Here is a 21,855-nt window from a genome sequence, read left to right on the forward strand (position 1 = left end):
CCAATTTCTTCCTCCTAATTAAGCATGTAGTCATTCTCTCCCTTTCTTTATATCCTGACCAATCACTGGACCTATCACTCATCTTCGCACTATTCCATTTTCCTCAAATTTGATACTTTTCCTAACTCTTTCAGTTAGCCATGGATTGAGTTTTTCCTTTAGATTCTGTATGAAGGATATACCACAGTATTCTCAAATGACCATTTAAATGCCTGCCACTGTGTCTCTATTAATTCATCTCCCTGCCTACAGTACCAGCTCACTTCAACAAGCCCAACTTTCATGTCCACATAGTTGTCCTTCCATAATTTTAAAAAGTGCATCTTATACTCAATCTTCTCCTTTCAAAGCAACGTAAAATTTTATCATACAGACGTCACTGCTACCCAGGGGTGCCTCTACTTTCCTGTTATTAAATAATCCTGTCACAGTACACAATGCCAATCTAATACAACCTGCTGTCTGACTGAGGAATAGACTTAAGTCAAGTATACCTTAAAATGCTGACATTTACCATTGTATCTTGTAGACACTTATCCATTAAAATAGAGCCTTCCCTGTGTATGGGTTTCCTTTGTTTCAGCATTGTTGTATAGTAATCATACAGAATAGGTACGGCTGCAGCATTTGCACCACATGCACAGTCTTAGTAAACGATTGTCTTACAATATATCAGTAAGGATACTTCACAACAACTCACCTCAACAAACAATCCAATATCTTTTCGAGCAGAGCTATACATCCCTCCCTTTTGGCAAAAGTAACTGATTCCTCATCTTCCTTCTGATCCTTCTACTGTTTATTTCAAATCCATTGGCCCTGCCTTTTTTTAAAACTCTTTGCTGAGGTAAATACATTGTCCTTTTCTGCAATACCTCGGCTTTTATGCACCTCAATTAAATCATATCTCAGCCCCTTCTAATCCAAGGAAAAGAACTGGAGACATTGGGGTGTGACGGATGGCAGTTGCAAGAAGATAGATAAATTGAATTTACAATCAGGCAGATGGGTGACCTCCAAGAAAGGTAGGAGAGATGAGGCAGGTAGTACAGGAGTCTCCCATGGCTATTTCCATCTCAAACAAGTCTGCTGCTTTGGAAAATGTTGGGAGTGATGGACTCGGAGGAATGTAGCACTGACAGCCAGGTTTCTGATCCCAAGGCTGGCTCTAATGTAACGAGGGGTATGCCAGGTTCCAAGCAGTCAGTTACGATAGGGATAATAAAATGTGAGGCTGGATGAACACAGCAGGCCAAGCAGCATCTCAGGAGCACAAAAAACTCGCTAGCCTGAGGCACAAACAGATGTTGCTGTGGCTGACAGCGAGACATCAAAATGGCAAGGAGCTTTCTGAAGAAGGGTCGAGGCCCGAAATGTCAGCTTTCCTGCTCGGCCTGCTGTACTCATCCAGCTCTACACTTTATTGTCTCATCAGAATAGTGCGTTGCCTCCCCGCTGCCAGGATCAATGCCATCTCGGACAGGGTGCAGAATATTCTCAAAGGCGAGAGGAACCAGCAGGAGGCTGTGGTACACATTGGAATTAATGACACAGGAAGAGATAAGGACGAGATTCTGAGAAGAAAATATAGGGAGTTAGACGGGAATTTAAAAAGGTGGTCTTCCAGGTCAGTAATATCTGTATTACTCCTGGTGCCAGGGGACAGGTTAGTGAGGGTAGGAATACGAGGACAGAGCAGATGGCTGAGAAGCTGGTGCAGGGAAGAGGGATTCACATTTTTGGATCAATGCAATTTCTCCTGGGGTAGAAGTGACCTGTATAAGAAGGATAGATTGCACCTGAATTTTCCAGGGACTAATATACCGGCAGGGCATTTGCTAGAGCTGCTTGGGAAAATTTAAATTGGTACCCAGCGAGAAAGTGAGGCAAGACAGCAGTCTGAGAAGTTGGGAAAAAGAGCAAGTCAAACAGTCAGGGTAGACAGGAACAAAGTAGAAAATGAAGCAGGGCTGATAAATTAAATTGTATTTATTTCAATCCAAGACGCCTAACAGGCAAGGCAGATGAATTCAGGGCATGGTTGGGAACGTGGGACTGGGATAGCAAAGCAATTACACAGACATCATGCAAGAATGGACAGACTGGTGGCTTAATGTTCCAGGGTATAGATGCTACAGAAAGCATAAAAATGGGAGCGAGCGATATGAGGAAGTGGTACTTTTAATTAAGGATAGTATTATTGCTCTCCTGAGGAAGGACATTCCTGGGAATACATCCAGGGAAATTATTTGGGTGGAACTTAGAATAAGAAAGGGATGATCACCTTACTGCAATTGTACTATAGAAACCCCAACAGTCAGCAGGAAATTGAGAAATAAATATGTAAGGAGATCTCAGTTATCTGAGAGAATAATATGGAGGTTATGGTAGGGATTTGAATTTTCCCAAACATAGACTGGGACTGCCATAATATTAAGGGCTTGGATCGAGAGGAATTTGTTAATTGTGTACAAGAAAATTTTCTGATTCAGTATGTGGATGGATGTACCAACTAGAGAAGGTGCAAAACTGGACCTACTCTTGGGAAATAAGACAGGGCAGGTGACTGAGGTGTCAGTGGGCGAGCACTCTGGAGCCAGGGACCATAATTCTATTAGTTTTAAAATAGGATTGAAAAGGATAAACCTGGTCTAAAAGTTAAAGTTTAAATTGGAGGAAGGCCAATTCTGATACCATTAGGCAAGAGCTTTCAAACAGGAGGCTGAAAGAATTCAGCAAGCCTGGCAGCATCTGGGGAAAGGAGAAGTCAACATTTCAGGTATTAACCTTCCTCAGGAATGGGTACAGAAGTAGGGGGAGCTGAAAGTAAGGGTGGGGGTTAGCAGAATAGGTGACAGATGGACACCAGTAGCTGGTACAGCCTGGGTGTTCGATGGGAGAAATGAAACCAGTTGACAGCTGGAAGGGAGGGGCAGTAGGTGAAATAGAAGGGAGGTGGTGAAGCTGGAAAGGGAGTTGGCAGATGGGCGAGAATTAGAGAACTCAAATGTTGAGTCCTCCAGGCTGTAGGGTGCCCAGGCGGAAGATAAGGTGTTGTTCCTCAAATGTGTATTCTGAATTGCTGTGACACTGGAGGAGGCTGAGGATGAACATGTCAGAGGGAGAGTTGAAATGAGCAATGACTAAAAAGTTAGACAGGCCGTTATGGGCCAGGCAAAAATACTTGGTGAAATGGTCACCTAGTCTACATTTGATCTTACTGATGTAGAGAAGAGCACATCTGGAGGACAGGATGCAGTACTCTAGGTTGGAGGAGATGCAGGTGAAGTTCCGTCTCACCTGGAAGGACTGTTTAGGGGCTCCAGATGGAGGTGGTATGCAGGCAGGTGTTGCATTTTTTATGGTTACAAGGGAAGATACCGTGGGGGTTGGAGTAGTTGGTGGGGAGTGAGCAACAAACGAAGGAGTGGCAAAGAGAATGGTCCTTGTGGAAGGCAGAGAGGGGTAGCAAGTAGGTGGTGCTCCGGGTGGTGAGGTCTGATTGGAATTGGCAGAAATGTTTGAGGATGACACATTGGATGTGCAGGCTAGTAAGGTGGAAAATGAGGACAAGGGGGACATTATTTTCATTATGTTTGGCAGGGTGAGAGGTGGTTTAGAGCTGTGGACCAGGGAATGAACGAGGCACAGTGGAAGGCTGAGAAGATGACAGACAGGGGAAAAGAATGTTGTCTGAAAAGGGCAGACATCCTGGATGCTTGAGAGTAGAATATCTTGTCAGAGCAGATGTGACTGAAACGGAGGAATCGGTAAAACAGGCTGGAGTTTTTGCAGGATACAGAGTAGGTGGTGATGTAGGTTAGGTAGCTATTCGAGTCTGAGGGTTTACAGTAAACGTTGGCCCATAAACTGTCACCAGAAATGGAAACGGAGAGGTCAAGAAAGGGGAGAGAGGTGTCTAAAATAAACCAAGTGAATTTGAGAGCAGGGTGGAAGGTGTTAGTGAAGTCAATGAACTGCTCTCGTTCAGCCTGGATGCAGTCATCGATTTAACGGTCGAAGAGTTAGAGTACAGCACTGGCGTACATAGTGAAGAGGGACTGTTCGACATAACCGACTAAGAGGCAGGCGTATCTGGAGCCCACACGAGTGCCCGTGGTAACCTCATGGATTTGGGCAAAGTGGGAAGAATTGAAGGAAATGTTATTGAGGGTGAAGTCTAGTTCAGCCTCACCTCTGTCCAGGGCCCTAAACAGTCCTTCCAGAGCTTCACCTGCATCTCCTCCAACCTAGTCTACTGCATCCAGTGCTCTCAATGAGCTCTTCTTTATACCGTGATCAGTGATCGTTTCAACAAGCATCTTCCCCGGCCCATGATGGCCAGCCTAACCTCCAAGTCACTGCCCGTTTCAACTCCACCCCCTCATTCCCCCTCCTATACATCTGTCCTCAGCCTCCTTCAGTGTCGTAGTATTTCAGAATGCAAATTTGAGGAACAGCACCTTATCTTCCACCTGGGTTCCCTACAGTCCAGAGGACTCAACACAGTTCTCAAATTTCAAGTAACCTTCCCAACCATCCACAGGCTCCCTTTCCAGCCCCACCTCCTCCCTTTTAGTCTACCTACTGACCCTCTCTTCCAGCTACCAAATGGTTTTATTCCTCCCACCAACCATGTCATACCTACGACTGGTGTCCACCTATCACCACCTTTCCAGTACCTCCCCTCGCATCCCCTTCATCTGCAGCACCCCCTACCCCCACATCCAGTCCTGGAGAAGGGTAATACCCAAAACATTGACTTCTTTCCTCCAGATGCCACCTAGCTTGCTGTGTTCTTCCAGCCTTCTGCTTGTCTAGTTTGAATTCCAACATCTGCAGTATTTTTGTCTCAAACTTTCTGAAGTTGAGTGGAGGGCAGATTAATGCAGGTAAAGGAATGGCTGGGTAATGGGAGCTTTCAAAAGTAACATAATAGGAGTCCAGAGACAATATGCTCCTTTTAGGGTGAAGGGCAAAGCTGGTAGATGTCAGGAATGCTGGATGACTGGAGAAATTGAGACAATAGGGCCCCTTAAAGATCAGCAAAGCCACCTATCTGTGGAATGTTGGGAGCTGGGAGAGATACAAAATGATTATTTTGCATCAGTGTTTACTGCGGACAAAGCAATGGAAGACAGAAAGCATGGGGATATAAATAGTGACATCTTGAAAAAACATTCTTAGCACAGAGGTGGTGCTGAATGTCTTAAAAGGTGGCCCGCGACCTGATCAGGTGTACCTTGCAAGTTTGTGGGAAGCAAGGGAAGAGATTTCAGGGCCCCTTGCTGAGATATTTGTATCATCGATAGCCACAGGTGAGGTGTTGGAAGACAGGAGATTGGCTAACATTGTGCCACTGTGTTAAGAAAGGTGGTTAAGAAAGAGGCAGGAAAGTATAAACTGGTGAGCCTGACCTTGGTGATGGGCAATTTGTTGGAAGGAATCCTGAGGGACAGGGTTTGCATGTATTTGGAAAGGCAAGGGCTGATTAGGAATAGTCAACATAGCTTTATGCTTGGGAAATCATGTCTTAATAAGTTGATTGAATTTTTTGAAGAAGTAACAAAGGATTGATGAGGGCAAAGAGTGGACGTGATCTATATGGGCTTCCATAAGGCATTCGACAAGTTCAAAGAGACTGGTTAGCAAGGTTAGATCACACAGAATACATGGAGAACTAACTATTTGGATACAGAACAGGCTCAAAGGTAGAAGGTAGAGGGTAATGGTGGAAGGCTGCTTTTCACACTGGAGGCCTGTGACAAGCAGTGTGCCACAAGGATCGATGCTGGGTCCACTGATTTTATCATTGATATTAAATGATTTGGATGTGAACATAGGAGGTATGGTTAATAAGTTTGCAGATGACACTAAAATTGGAGGTGTAGTGGACAGCAAAGGTGGTTACCTCAAAATACAACAGGATAGTGATCATATGGGCCAATGGGCTGAGAAGTGGCAGATGGATTTTAATTTAGATAAATGTGAGGCGCTGCATTTTGGACAGGCAAATCTGACCAGGACTTACACATTTAACAGTAAGGTCCTGGGGAGTATTACTGAACAAAGAATGCAGGGTTCACAGTTCTTTGAAAGTGGAGTCGCAGGTAAATATTATAGTAAAGGCGGCATTTGGTACACTTGTCTCTATTGGTCACTACACTTGAGTTGGGAGTTGGGAGTTCATGTTGCAGCTGTACAGGACACTCATTTGACCACTTCTGGAGTATTGCATGCAATCCTGGTCTTCCGCCTATAGTAAGGATGTTGTGAAACCAGAAAGCATTCAGAAAAGATTTACAAGGATGATGCCAGGGTTGGAGGGTTTGAGCTATAAGGAGAGGCTAAACAAGCCGGGGTTATTTTCACTAGGGTATCAGAGATTGACAGTTGACCTTACAGAGTTTATGAAGTCATGAGGGGCATGTTTAGGGTAAATAGGTGAGGTCTTTTCCTCAGGATGAGTGAGGCCAAAACTCGAAGCCACAGGTTTAAGGTGAGAGGGTGAAGATAGAAAAGGGACTCAAGGGCCAACTTTTTCCACGTAGAGGTGGTGCATATATCGAATGAGTTGCCAGAGGAACTGGTGAAGGCTGCCACAGTTACAACATTTAAAAAGGCATCCAGATGGGTATATAAACAAGAAGGGTTTAGAAGGATATGGGCCAAATGGGACTAGAGTTATATAGGATATCGACTCAGCATGGATGAGTTGGACCAAAGGGTCTGTTTCCATCCTATATATCTCTATGATCCTATGACTTTGCAATCTTTCTTCACAGTCAGAAGTTTCCAGTTGTGGCAACATTCTCTTAAGTCTATTCCGTATCGTCTCCACTGTAAGCACAATCTTCCTGTAATGTGGCAGACAGAACTGTTGACAGCAGTCAAACTGTGGTATAGTGTTGTAGACAGTTCCAACATAATCTTCCTATTCTTGTATCCAATGCTTTGCCTAATAATGGAAAGCATGCCACTTGAGTTCCCACTCACCTTACTGGCTTCCTGTGCTCTCTTAACTGGAATAATCCTTATTTCCTTTTTAAACTACAGTACAATGTTTGTAGTTCTCCAACTTTCTGGTACCAACTACTGTAGACAGGGAGGACTTAAATATCTTGATTCACTCTGTCAGTGCTGCAATTAAGGATTAGTGAACATACACACCAAGGTCCCATTATTCCTCCATGTGACTTATTTCCTAACATTTAAGGTACATTCTCTTGCCTTGTTGTACTCCAGAAGTGCATTGGCTCATTTGAAATTAGATTGAAATTCACTTACTATTCTTCTCTCAACTGATAAGAGTGTCTATCATCATCTTTCTGCTAAAGTTTTCTAACTCATGGTCAACCCCATGGCCAATTTCTGTCTCATGTGCAAACTTCTCCACCATACCTTTCTGTAAGTAATTAATATTAACACAATATACACAGGATCCACTACTGAGCCCAACAGAACTGCTTTCCAGTTGGTCAAACACTGTCAACCATTACTTTTACGTTTCTGCTAATTGTAGATCCAATTTGTTTTGCTGGATCCCAGGGCTTCTATTATGGTGAACAGCCTGAGAGACATACTGTTGAAAGTCTTGCCACAATCAACAGATGCAATCCACCAAATTGCCCTCATCACCACCTTAAAAATTCAAATCAAGCTATTCAGATCTGACCTAACAAATCCACGTTGACTTCCCTTGCATTTCTAAATGTACCATTCGTCAAAATTAATTCAAATAACATTTGCCACAACTAAAGTTAGCTGGCGTATAACTTGATTAGCTGGTCTTCCCTTTATAATGTTTGTAGTACTCCAACTTTCTGGTACCTACTACTGTAACCAGACAGGACTGAAATATTTTGATTCAATCTGTGTTTTCTCACATCCTCTGTTTTTAAATGTGGGGGAGTGTGGAGCGGACAAGGGAGTTGCAGAGAGAGTGGTCTCTCCGGAAGGCAGGCAAGAGTGTGGTGGGAAAAATGTCTTTAGTGGTGGGGTCGGATTGTAGATGGCGGAAGGGGAAATCAAGCGGAGGCTTGGGGACTGCTTTGCAGAACACTTACGCTCAGTTCGCAGTAAACAACTGCACCTCCCAGTCGCAAACCAGTTCAACTCCCCCTCCCATTCCGCAGACATGTCCATCGTGGGCCTCCTGCAGTGGCATAATGATGCCACCCGTAGGTTGCAGGAACAGCAACTCATATTCCGCTTGGGAACCCTGCAGCCCAATGGTATCAATGTGGATTTCACAAGCTTCAAAATCTCCTCCCACTGCATCCCAAAACCAGCCCAGCTCATCCCCACCTCCCTAACCTGTTCTTCCTCTCACCTATCGCCTCCTCTCACCTCAAGCCGCACCTCCATTTCCTACCTACTAACCTCATCCCGCCCCCTTGACCTGTCCGTCCTCCCCGGACTGACCTATACCCTCCCTACCTCCCCACCCATACTCTCCTCTCCACCTATCTTCTCATCTGTCCATCTTCAGTCTGCCTCTCCCTATTTATTTCAGAATCCTCTCCCCATCCTCCTTTTCCGATGAAGGGTCTAGTCCCGAAACATCAGCTTTTGTGCTCCTAAGTGCTGCTTGGTCTGCTGTGTTCATCCAGCCCCACACTTTGTTACCTTGGATTCTCCAGCATCTGCAGTTCCCATTAGATCTGATCACTGAAATACAGCCTGTGTGAAGCACCAGTCAAAAATGACCCAAGATCCTGCCTTCAGACAGAGTACAGATGATGATCAGGGTGATGATTCTCTGTGCATTCTAACATTCCAGAAGGTTCTTTGTAGGCTATCCCCGTAGGTCCTGCTCTTGGGTTTGTTCGCAAGTGGATTTGTACACAAGTTGGAACACAACATTTAAAATAGCTGTTCACAAGTACGAGGAAACGTTCATATGTCAGATCTTGAAAATTAATACTAATACACCCCTGTACAGAATGGCATTCATAAGTAGGGCATTCTTAAGTTGGAGGTCACCTGTATTTGACTATTCAACCATTCTTTTTTCAGGAACTTTCACCCTGAATCACTTGAATTTTGCCCACTTTTCTGACAATGTTGGGTCTCAAAGTAACTGTTTTCAGTCACTTTTACCAAGTCACTTCTTAGCCTAATAAAGCCAACTTGCCCTCATGCAATCAAAAACTTTAACTTTCCCTTTTTCAATAAGCATACGAAAATTAACTGAATGATGTTCACACTTTCTACGTGCCCAATTTCATTCCCTAAAACTAAACCATGAACTGACCACTTGCCAACCCCCCCCACCCACACTCAATCCGTGCTGGGCTTGCCACACAATAGCTACAATTTTTTCAACACCCCAAAAACAACTATTGGACTCATCAAATGATAGACTTCTTTTCCAGTGCTTATTCCAGAAGTTTCAAAAATCTGAAACAGGAACTTCTTGCCTGTTATTATCCGCCTCGGAGGTAATGAGGAAATACATTAAAAGTATTACTTGCTTTGGTCATGCTACCCAAATCAAATCAAAGCCAGCATTACTGCTGGATACATTTAACATATCATTACCTCTATACTATAGGTAAACTGTACTTCACCAACCAGTTTTCATCTTTAGTGATGTGCTTTTTAACAGAAGCTTTTTAATTCATCAACTTATATCATTTCCCTCCCATGCCACAGACATGCAACCACTAATAACTCACCTGACAGTGACATAGTTTAAACTGAAACAAAGACTATCACCACCGGTTTATTTCACTAATCCAGAAGGCAAATTTTGAAACTTTCCCACAATAGCTTCAATAGTTTACAGAATTGTTTTTCCTTTATTCATTCATGGGATGAGGGCATCTCTGGCTAGGCAGCATTTATTGCCCAGAAGACAATTAAGATCAACCACATTGATATGGGTCTGGAGTCACATAGTCCAGACCAGGTAAGAAAGGCAGTTTTCTTCCCTAAAGGACATTAGTCAACCAGATGGGTTTTTCCTTCAAATCAATGGATTCACGGTCATCACTACATTCTTAATTATTTATTAAATTCAAATTCCACCACCTACCGTGGTGGGATTCAAACCCGGGTTCCCAGAATATTATCTGGGTCGCTGGATTATCAGTCCAGCGATAATACCACTGCACCATCACCTCCCCAATAGTCTTAGTGCTAGTATTTTGATAGTGTGCTAGACTTAGTAGACTACTCTTTGGGTTGGTGCTAGATAACTGGAAAATCAGTGGAAGCCAAAGGAGAGTGTATTGAAAAAGTTGTTTAAAGAAACCTCAGCTATATGTCATTTATCTTAAGTCAGAGGAAACATGCATGTCTGATTGCACTGTCCTGGGTAATTTTAATTCAATTTGGGCAAACATGCTACAACATACCTCTCGAATAAGTGAGAACCGAACTCAGAACTTCTGGTTTGGGGTCTGGGCATTACCATTGCATCACAACAGCCCTCCATAGCTGGCGTGTTCTCATTCAGATGTTTCATCACCGTGCTAGGTGACATCATCAGTGGAGCCTCCAATGAAGCGATGTTATTCTACTCCGCTTGGAATTTATACTCACTGTAATGGACCAGACAGTATAAATTCCAAGCGGAGTAGAATAACATCGCTTCTTCTGAGGCTCCACTGATGACGTCACCTAGCATGGTGATGAAACATCTGAATGAGAACACGCCAGCTTGGCAAGCAAGTCAACAACCTCACCCACAAGCCAAGCTACAGATCTTTGCCAAAAAACTTTATGCCCTCCAAACTCCAATCAAACTGATGCTTCTTTATAAACAATCAATTAAGTCATAATTAAGTTAATGACTAAACTCAAGGGTCAACCAATTTGTGACCACTTTGTGATAAGATGGGACATTTTCACAGGAACATTGAAGGTTGAGGGGTGACCTATTCGAAGTTTATAAAATGAGGGTCATAGATTAGGTGAATAACAAAGTTCTTTTCCCGAGTGTAGGGGAGTTTAAAACTAGAGGACATATTTTTAAGGTGAGAGGAGAATGATTTAGACGGGACCTGAGGGGTAACATTTTGTGTGTGGAATGAACCCATTAGAGGAAGTGGTGGATGCACTACCATTACAACTTTAAAAGAATTTTTTTACGGGTTACATGAACATGGAAGCTTAGAGGGACATGGGCCAAATGCGGGAAAGTGGGACTAATTTAGTTTGAGAAACTTGATCAACATGTTTGAGTTGGACGAAAGGGTCTGTACCGTGCTATATGACTCCGAGTACCTGCTTCTGTTTCTTGGCCACACAGAACAGTCAGAATTAAACTTGCAGATAACCTCAATACGTTCTTTACTCTCTGTGACTTAAAGACATATAAAAACACAGAAAAAGTAGATCAGAAGATCTGTGCCACCATTCTACACTGGTCTTCAACCTTAACACCACTTTCCTACCTTCATCCATGCCTCTTGATTCTCAAATACAAAGATGTTGACCATGAGTATATTCAACAATGGAGCATTCACAACCCATGCAACTGAGGATTCCAAAGATTCAGAATGCTTTGAGTTAATGCTTTGAGTCTTCAATCATGAATGACGGCTTGCTAACATTGAGGCTGTGACTGTATTCAAGATACCCCATCCTACAGATAATAACTTCTCAAAGCTTGCTCAGGCAAGATGCTTCAGGAACATCTGTTGCAATGGGATCACCAGTTTAAGTTTCACAGAATACAGGTCAACTTTACTTAGCCTCCTACTGAATGACAATAGGAGCCAACCTAGCAAATGTTTAGCGTACCAACTTCAAAGTGCATTCTTTATTAGTGAGGGACCAAAACCATTAGTATTGTGCAAGATTGAAGTTTCATTCAAAAAAATCTAATACACGTATTTACATATACATCACTGAAATTTATGGGTACATATGGAAATGTATGGATATTATTATCTGGTGTTGTAAAGTGCTTACCTCAAATTTCTGTCATGACTAACAGATGTCCAACTTACGAATGCAAAATCTGACAGGAGTCTAATTTTAAAGATTCCAACAGAAGAACATTTCCTGTACTTACAAACAGCTATTTTATATTATGCTGAATTCTGCTGCAACTTGCCTACAGACTCAAGAATGGAAACCATTCGCAACCATCTTTCCTTTGAAGGATCCTTCTCAACTATCTAATTTTTACTAGTTTGGATTAAATTGCATCAAGTGTTTTGATTCATCTATCTTTCTGAAATTTCAAATAACGTTATCCCAGACATCTACTTCATATTAATAGTCTAATACTGACCTTACCAACATTTGAAACACCTATTTTCTCCTCTTCATGGAGACCATGGCCAAAATAAGTCAACTTAACCCAAAAACAAAAATTTCATTTTTCAATGGATTTAAGTGTATAAGCAGTTCAACTTTACATTTGAATATCTAGCTTGTTCTTCATTGAGTAGATGGGGGGCAAAGCCCTCAAATATTTGAATTAAGAATGGCAGATGCCAGTTTCCTCAACACAAACCACCATAACCGCTGCCTGATGGCGCCAGGGATCCAGGTTTGATTCTGGCCTCGGGAGACTGTCTGTGTGAGTTGCACGTTGTCCCCATGTCTGCGTGGGCTCCCGTTGGGTGCTCAGGTTTCCTCCCACAGTCCAAAAATGTACAAGTTAGGTGGACTGGCCATGCTGAATTTCACAAAGCATTCAGGACTGTGAAGGTTAGGTGCATTAGCCATGGCAAATGCAGTGTTACAGGGATAGGGCAGGGAACAAGTCTGGATGGGATGCTCTTTGGACAGTCAGTGCTGACTTGTTGGGCCGAGTGGCCTGTTTCCACATTGTAGGGATTCTATGAACACAATAAGGCATCAACAGATGATGATCACAACTATCAGAAATATTCACCTACATTTTGATCATCTCACCAACATTTCCTTAAATCTTTTAATGATTCACTGTAAAATTTGGCCACTAATTTCTAATTTAAAACAAAACTACAAAATATTGTACCATGATAAAGTGTGAAGCTGGATGAACACAGCAGGCCAAGCAGCATCTCAGGAGCACAAAAGCTGACGTTTCGGACCTAGACCCTTATTGTACCATAACTACTGCAAGTCCAGATCTCAAAAATTTTGAGCAAAACATGCAAGTATACATATTAAAAACTTAAATTACATGTCTTCTGTATTATTGAGGTCAAAGGATTCTCCCACTTATTTCCTCCAGTACCATCCCAACTTTCCTTGCAAATAATTCTCAGTCATACCGAAATAACAGATCTGCCCTCATATTATATGTTAATGTAACAGCAATAAGTGGATATGTGGCTTTAAATAATAAAAAGTCACCACTGCAGTGCCTACCCATAATAACAAGTAATACAAACTATCCATGTGCCTACTTCTTTTCAGACCAAGAACAGAACACAATAGCAAGAGAACCATCCTAATTTAACTATTTAAAGACTGGCTGGATCCAAATCACCTCATCCACCAGCTCATGACGAGGCCATTAGTGTTAACATTAACAAATTTCCAACTTAGTAGTGCACACTACTTAGTATATTCTATTGAGTTAAAATATTATATTAGCTGCAGGAAATGATTTTTAATTTTTTATAGGCTTACATCTCAGGCTCAGAACACAGTGTTTAGTGGAAACAATGAGAAATGTGACTAATATTGTTCAAATTAAGAGTGGACAGTAGTGTCATTAACAGTGGTTCAAGCATAGAGATCTTACATCAAACACATACTTCATAGCTGTTCAAGTATCTTTGTCTGTCAATGAGAATATTTGCATGCACGAAAAAAGTGTGGCTGGAACAATAATCTGACAATTAATACCGTAAAAATCCAAGGAAGCATTGCATAGTTTCTTAAAGAGTGCACTTTTTCTCAGGAGGGCAAGACTTTAGACTTTTTGCTTCCAGACCAGCTAACATTTCTTGCTGAGCTGATTTTGAGGTTGGCCTAATCCTGCATTAATCAGGCTGGTTAACCCTACATCTATCATTGGGAAAATGTTGGAAACCATTATCAAGAAGGTAACAGCAGGACATGGAGAGTATCAAACTACAAGCAAGTAGAGTTAACATGCTTTTGTGAAAGGAGCATTCCAGGTCTTTGAAGATGTAACAAGCAGTGCAGACAAAACAGGGCCATTAAATTTGATGCACATGAATTGGATGAAGGAACCAACTGTATTGTAGCCCAAATCTGTTAATGATGTGAAAATAGGGAGGACAGCAAGTTGTGATTAGGAGTCAAAAAGTTTGAAATGGGTAGGCTAATTATGTGTGCAAAAATCTGCCTGGAGTATAATGTAGGAAAAAAATAAGGTTGTTCACTTCAGTAGTAAAAACTGGAAAATGGAAATATGGACTGCAGGATTCTGCAGTACAGAGTGATCTAGGTGACCTCATTATGAGTCTAAAAAGTAGTTACGAAGACGAATAAAATTCTGGTCTTAGAGCAAAGAGGTAGAGTACATATAGAAAAGTCTTGCAATCATTGCACAGAACATTGCTGGGACCGCACAATACTGCATGCAGTTTAGGCCTCAAGTTAAAGAAGCATACAGTATGCTCAGCAAAGGTTCTCTACTAATCAAAGAACCATGCCAGTTTAATGACTTACAGACTGGCTGATCCGAATCGTCTCATGGGGAGGCTGTGGAGTTTTAATATGAATAAACTTTCCAACTGTGTATTCATGTGCATGCTGCTCAGCACATTCAATGGAATTAAAATATTTAAATCAACTGTCGGAGACAATTTTTAAGGAGGGAAGGTTCGGCCTTTATTTATTGAAACGTGAGGGTGAGGTATTGATAGGATAGATGCTGTGGGATGTTTTCATTCAAGGGGACATCTAGAACTAGGGAAACTGCTTCACAATAAAGGGGTTTCCACTTAAGAGAAAGATTAGGAACAATTTATTCCCTCAGAGGGTTGTTTATCTTTGGAACTCTCTATCCCAGACAGGACTGAAGACTGGGTCACAAATTTTAATGTAAAAGTGAGTCAAATAATATGTAACCAAGCAAGAAAATGAATGATGGCCACAATCAAATCAACCATCATATTAATCAACAAGCTCAAGTGGCCAAATGTCTACTACCGCACATGCTTTGTGTGTTACATTCAACAAAACAGACAGAAAATCTGCATTCTTATATTTTTTTTCTGCTGCAGTGTTTGTGTTAAAGCAAATTATCTATTACATTAGGTGCTTACAAGAAATAGAGCTGCTCAAAATCTGATTAAGTGTTAGCTTGGCATCCAACTTTGCTCAAGTCAGATCGAAGAAAGAGAAGTATTTTCTTTAAAAGACCAACTGATCTGATTCTTTAAAGAACCAAGTTGTAGTTGCAGCAATGTGAAATCACACTTTTGACACAGCAGACTTATGACAATAGAGCACACTTGTAGAATTCATGCAAAATGGCTTTGGAGACAAGCACTTACCTCCCAAGCTGCATATCTCAAAGTGGGTCATGTGATATGGGGTTTGACCAGTTCTCTCAAGGTCAGGAATCAAACACAGGACTGTTCTCACTATTCAGCTCAGTCAGAAACATACTACTGTACTGATTTTTAACTACAGTCAATGGGGAACTGAAACCTAATTGAGGACGAGTAGTTAATCTATGCCTAGAACAAGAAATACAGCAAATATGAATGACCTGACAAGAAAGCCCACCATAATACAGCAAACTTGTTTTAGAGACCAAACATTACTGAATACTAAAAGATGTGTCCAGAAAAACCTGCACTTGAGTTTTAATATCCAATATAAACAATGAAAATACTGAAGTCCAAAACTGGTAACTTTGAGATTTAATACGAAATGATCCACTTGATGCATAGAATTATTAGAAACCAGTTTATTCACAAAATTAGTTCAGAATATTTGTGCAGGTGTTACATACCTGCAAATCTTAATTCCCTCCACAGTACAGTACCTTCTGCCTTTCAGTCACATGTCTACTGTGCCTAATTGTGTCAGCTCATCTTCTAATACTGATGTGCTCTATTAGTTCTAGCTCAAAAACTTTATTACCATAAAGTTAGCAGTTCCAATTCTCAATCAGACACAGATGTAATCCAGATCACTCAATGAATATTCCAATCGTGGACCAGGGGTAACAATTTATTCAATGAGTAAAACCCCAAGCTCCATAAAAGATTGTAATGCATTGCAAGCTAAGTAAACAATTTTGGATAATTTCAGATCTCAGCTGAAAACTGCAAACTTAAGCCAATAACCATTCCCTCAAACTTTATAAGATCTAGCAGGAACTTAGAATAAGAAAGCAAGAGAAAATTTGAGCACTCTGCATACAACTAAAACACATCTGAGCTAAATATAGCTGTCCAAAAGGAATTGAGAGCGCTATCTTATGGGCTGAATGCACTTAACTAACAGATTCTCTTTCATTTTAATGTCAAGTAAAATGCTAAAATGCGAATTTAACTTCTCAGCTATTTCAAAGGGAGTCTTGAAATATCACCTTTAATCTAACTGACTCACACAAACAACATCGATTGCCTGTGTAGTCTTCCTCAAACTGCGCCAGTTATCACTTTATAAACTTATGTCCATCATACTAACAGCAAAAGCAGATTATGTAAAGCCTTTACTTGCTTCTTATCTATCAACAATAAGATAAGAAAAGGTACATGCAGGACAAACATGAAAATAACAAACTAGCATAATAACATTTTAGGATATTATTAATTCTTAAAACTCATTAAAAGTAATACAACTAACATTGAGAATTTGCCTTCATAAATTTGAGGTATCACCCAAGAATACAACAGTGAAATCTTACATAGGGAACTCCCTCAATATTATGAGATCAAACATCAAAGATCCCAGAAAGTAACACTTTGTGATGTTTTTAAAGGGGCGATATTTAATATGAACACTTTCTATTAACATAGCTACAATAAAATCTCCTAAGAGAGACTTAGCTTTGGCAACAGAAAATTGAGTGGTTAAATCAAGCCATGACAGTTCTGTTTAGAATAGGCATTTAGGAAAATGATAATTTTAATAACTTTAAGAAAAATAATCTTGTTGTACAAAAACTCTACTGGGACACCACTGGATCCCAAATGCAAAACAAAAATCTCACACTCTGAAAGCTTGTTAAAACACTTCTCTAGGGAATATAGCTTCCTTTAAAAACACTGCCAGACAACTTAAAAAAAATGCTTTAGTAGCCAATCAAGATGGTGCATTTACATGCTTACATTGAAAACAAGTTGGTCCATGGATTTTTCTAGTTTATTTGACCTGTTCTACTTGGAAGGGTCAAAGTCTTCAAGAATATTTCACAACCTCCTCATTAAAATATCTGCCCATCTAATACAATTTAACTTTAAAACCCCCAAAAAACAATAAAGGGATACTTGCTATAGGCACATGGTGTAAACATTGAACCTGCACTATTTCATCGAAACAAGCAGAACAAGTTCGATTTATTCAGCAAATTGCTGTACATTGTCATCTGCCAAAAAGAATCAATACGAGAAACTGCATGACAACAATTTTCAAATGCACTGAAATGTTATACAAGAACCTACAAAGCAATATTGGGGTTCTAGTCAAAATAGTAAACCCCTACAGTTTTGCAAGAAGTCACTTAGGTTCTTAGGATCTCTTAATTCTCTAACAGACAGAAGCATACAAAAGAGGGTAGGCCATTTTACCCTTTAAACTTGCTCCACCATTCAACTTGATCATGACTGATCATCTTACTCAGCAACCTGTTCCCAATTTCTCCCTATACCCTTCAGCTCTAAAAACTATATCTAACTTCTGGAAAACATTCAATATCTTCGTCTCAACCACTTCCCGTGACAGAGAATTCCAGAGGTTCAACATAGTGAAGAAGCTTTCTCCTTGTCTCATGCTAAATGGCCTATCACCACCTTTAAACAACGACCCCTGATTCTGGATTCCCTGAGACTGGGGACATTCTTTCTGCATTTAAACTTTCTAGTCCGGTTAGAATTTGACTGGTTTCTCCCATTCTTTTGATCTCTAGTCACAGTAGTTGTAAAAAAAAATCCAGTTTCTCTTCATACGTAAGACCATCTATCTCAGCAATCTATATGGTAATATCTTTGTTGCACCCTGTTTATAGCCAGAACATCCTCCCTCAAATAAACAGACCAGGACTGCACACAGATGTGGTCTCAACAAGATCTTATACAAGTGCAGTAATCTGCTCCTGTACTCATTCTTTTGCTACCAAGTATGTTGACTTCCTCACTGTCTACTACACCTGCATGCTTTCTTTCAGTGACTGGTGTACAAGACACCCACATCTTTTTGCACCTCCCCTTCCAATCTCTCAGCATTCAAATAATAACCCTACCTTTGTGTTTTTGTGGCCAAAGCGGATAACTTCACATTTACCCAGACCATACCTCATCTACCATGTATTTGCCCACCACTCAACTCATCCAAATCACACTGAAGCATCTCTGTACTCAGCTTTATGTTGCCTGCAAACTTGGATACGTTGCACTGAGTTCTCTCATTTAAATCGATTAAGTACAGTGAATAGGTGGGATCCTAGTAATGAGCCCTAAGTCACTACTCACCACTTAGAATCTTAACATCTGAACTGTTATTTGATATACATCATGTTACTCAATAGTCATCGTAATGTATGTCATCTTTAAATAGTCATCTACTTCACCAGTACATCTAATAAATACTATCCTATTAAACTATATCCCAATTATATTTTCAGCTGCAGTGTTGCAAAAACAAACATGCATTGGAAGAAAACTGAAGCAACTGATCAAGGAATAAGACTTTCAGATAATCTAAGTAACTGACTGACAGTGGGCTCATCTGGGACAGATGCAATTACAGTAATTTGAGACAGTCAGTTCTTCTAGACTGGTACAATACCTTTCGCAAGGCAGCTGTGCCTTTTCAAATTACCCTCTCCACAATGCCGTGTTTGGGAGTTGTTAAAAAAAAGGCATGTCACAGCAAGAAACATGTTATAAAGAGGGTTTTACACAATTTGATGATTAGTATTTAAGATCCAGTAAAAAACGTTCCATCTTTTTTACAAAACTGGTCCAGTTATCAATGGATGCATGTGTAATTTTTCTCCAACATTAGTTTGAGCCCCGTGACACAATGAGCCATCAATACTACTGACAAACCTATGTTTGAACAGACTTGGCATTATTCGAAAAGATAACTGTTCAAACTGCTTCAAATCACTTTTGAATTCAATCAAATACAGTCCAATTTATGTACCATGATGAATAGATTATAGCCAACTAACATCTGAAACTTGCAATTTTACAGTCTTCAAGATATTAACTGGTACAGAATTTTCATGTCTCTATTACAGAGTTCGAATGAAGAATAAAACCATTAGTCATTGTCATATTTGCAAATTTTACCAGATAATTTGTAGCTCGAGAATGTTCTCCAAGAAGACACCAGTGTCTGATTGCTCATAATGTTTTGATCAGGAAGCAGAGGTTCATGTCACTAACGATCATATTTGATAAGTTTAATTTAGAACCTGCAGTGCAGAACCAAATCTGTTATGAACTTTTACTACCCTGAAGATTAAAATGGATTAGTTACATACTGAACCAAACTGTCATGCCAGTCATGTTGTCCCACTTTTCAAAATGGCATTTTGCAAAATCTTTATGAAGGGTTTACAGTTGACATACCAAATAGTGTACTGTCTCTACACAGCTTGCTACATATAAGCATTTTCAGTTTTTGTTCGATTTCCAGCATCTATATTTTCTTTATTTTTCCAAATTCTATTTTAATATATACCTTAACAGTTTTACACTATACAGCTATACAATCTCTCAAAATTCTAGAATTCTTTCTTGTAAATTAAGAAAGTGGAATGAATTTTTGTTTACCAAGCTGAAAAACGCAAGGCAAAATAAAATTCTCAAACCAGACAGCATCACGACTGTGCGAGGAAAACAAAACTTAGAAAAAAGTTGCCACTCACAAAGAAACTTTTTTTGTTGCGTGCATTTCTCGCCCGTTTCCAAATACAGCGTGCATTGGTCGGTAATGTGATCTCTCGCCGTGTTGTGTTCCGATTCAAGGGGCATAGTGCCATGTAAACAGGGTACAAGATCAAATTCCGTTCAAATCAATAAATCTAAACTGAATTCAATCTGTTGTGTACATGGATTAAGGAGTTTGGGGGATGGGACTGGGCGAGAGGGAAAGATAATTCTAAACCCTAACGTCAATATTAACTTCGAATAACCTGGAGAGCCATCAGCGCTCTCGGTCTGAAGTAAATGGAGTCACAGCAATCCGAATGAACGCAGAATCAGCAATGGCTACTTATTACCCTCCCCCACTTCGAGAGGAAGCCTTTTGCAGTATGATTTATAGTCACACTCACCTCCATGCAGGCCGCAGCGGATGGGTCATTCTGCCGGTGTTCAGTGTAAAGGTGATGCCGCAGCAGCGTGGTTCGCCTGTAATTGCGGCTTCCTTTCACGAACTTGTTGCGGTTATTGTTGCTCCCCACCCCGCTGTTGGCCCGCAGGCACCAGGAGCAGTACATAAGGCCCGTCTCCTGCTCGTACTGAAGCCACGGGAACTCCTGCAGCCACGATCTCTGGAAAGTGCGCTGCTGGGGCAGCAGGAAGGACTGCGGCCGGCCGAGTAGAGTCAGCCCGAATCCTCTCCGGCTGCAGCCGCCGCCGTTTTCCTCCTCATCCTCCTGGCCCACAGCTCCTTCGGCGGGCGACGCGGCTCGCTCCTTGTTGCCGGGCCCGTCCATCCCTTCCAGCTCCCCGTCTGCCGGTGGCGGCGGAGCCCCCGCCGCCTCCTCCTCCTCTTCCTCGGACTCGTTGCTGCTGATTGAGCCTCCGTCGACCACCCGCACCGAGGAGACCTCTTGCTCCGGGTACTCGTCATCCACCACCACCGTCTCGACCCAGTCCTCCTCGGCGGGGGGCGCAGCCGGGGGGACCTCGGCCTGGGCGCCGTCCAGCACAGGGAGGGCAGCCGATTTGGTCGGACTAACGGACGGGAAGGCCCCGTTCGAGGCCTCGCTGCTACTGCTGCCACCGTTGTTTTGGTGGTGGTGGTGGTGAGGCCCGAGCTCGGGGTCGATCCTGACGGCGGAGGCTCCGGTGCGGAAAGCCAGCGATCGCCTGTTCCTCTCGCCGGACATGGTGGATCAGGGAGGGGACGGGAGGGGTCGCTGATCCGAGCGTTGGCCGGAGGGGAGGGAAGGAGAGGAGGAGGGGGGTGGTGGAAGAGGAGGTTGCCTTTCCCGCGATAACCTCTTTATTTCCACCCCCCCAACCAGAGCCTCAATCTCCTCCTCCAAACTCCGGAGAGGTCGGATGAATTACGAACGGTATAAAGTTGCGAGCGGACAGGCCTGGTCCGAGAAGGTGCCGAACGGCGGTTTCTTCTACACCCCCAGCTCCTCCCAGATGTTGTTTTGTTCGGGGGTCCTACCCCCCCACCAACAACAACCACAACCGCCGCCACTTCCTCCTCGTGCACGGTCCAGGCTCCAAGCCGCTCGCGCTCCGCCAGCGCCAGCGGCTCCGAGTCCGCGAGACACGCAGCGGACGCCAACGGGCAAAGCTCCCAGAGTGCACCGCGCGCCGCCGCTGCTGCCACCACCGTCTCCCTCCCTCAGGGCCGGGCTCCGCTTCCAGGTCAAGCAGCCAATGGGGGGGAGGAGGCGGCGGTCACGGCCGTTTACTTCGATGTGGAATGCAAGTAGGTAAATCTCTTCTTCTCTATCAAGTTACCTCCATCCCTCATCTGTCTTAAGTCTGTAAATTTAATATTGTAGGTGTAAGAGAGGTCACTGGTGTTTTTTTTATTTTGACTCTTGTCCACCAA

General features: G+C 42.1%; 2 protein-coding genes across 2 annotated transcripts in view; one reads left to right on the forward strand and one right to left on the reverse strand.

The window, feature by feature from the left end:
- The window catches only part of zbtb10 (zinc finger and BTB domain containing 10), an 88,532-nt gene extending 66,945 nt beyond the window's left edge, over nt 1–21,587 (reverse strand). The window contains exon 1 of the mRNA XM_048528752.2: nt 20,387–21,587. Within this exon, the coding sequence (XP_048384709.1) occupies nt 20,387–21,166 (780 nt within the window). The 5' untranslated portion in view covers nt 21,167–21,587. The remainder of the gene's footprint in view (nt 1–20,386) is intronic.
- LOC125451549 (uncharacterized) overlaps nt 21,244–21,855 on the forward strand; it is a 57,927-nt gene continuing 57,315 nt past the window's right edge. The window contains exon 1 of the mRNA XM_048528753.2: nt 21,244–21,733. Coding sequence (XP_048384710.2) covers nt 21,342–21,733 — 392 coding nt within the window. The 5' untranslated portion in view covers nt 21,244–21,341. The remainder of the gene's footprint in view (nt 21,734–21,855) is intronic.

This window comes from Stegostoma tigrinum, chromosome 5, assembly GCF_030684315.1.
Source record: "Stegostoma tigrinum isolate sSteTig4 chromosome 5, sSteTig4.hap1, whole genome shotgun sequence".
NCBI lineage: Eukaryota > Metazoa > Chordata > Chondrichthyes > Orectolobiformes > Stegostomatidae > Stegostoma > Stegostoma tigrinum.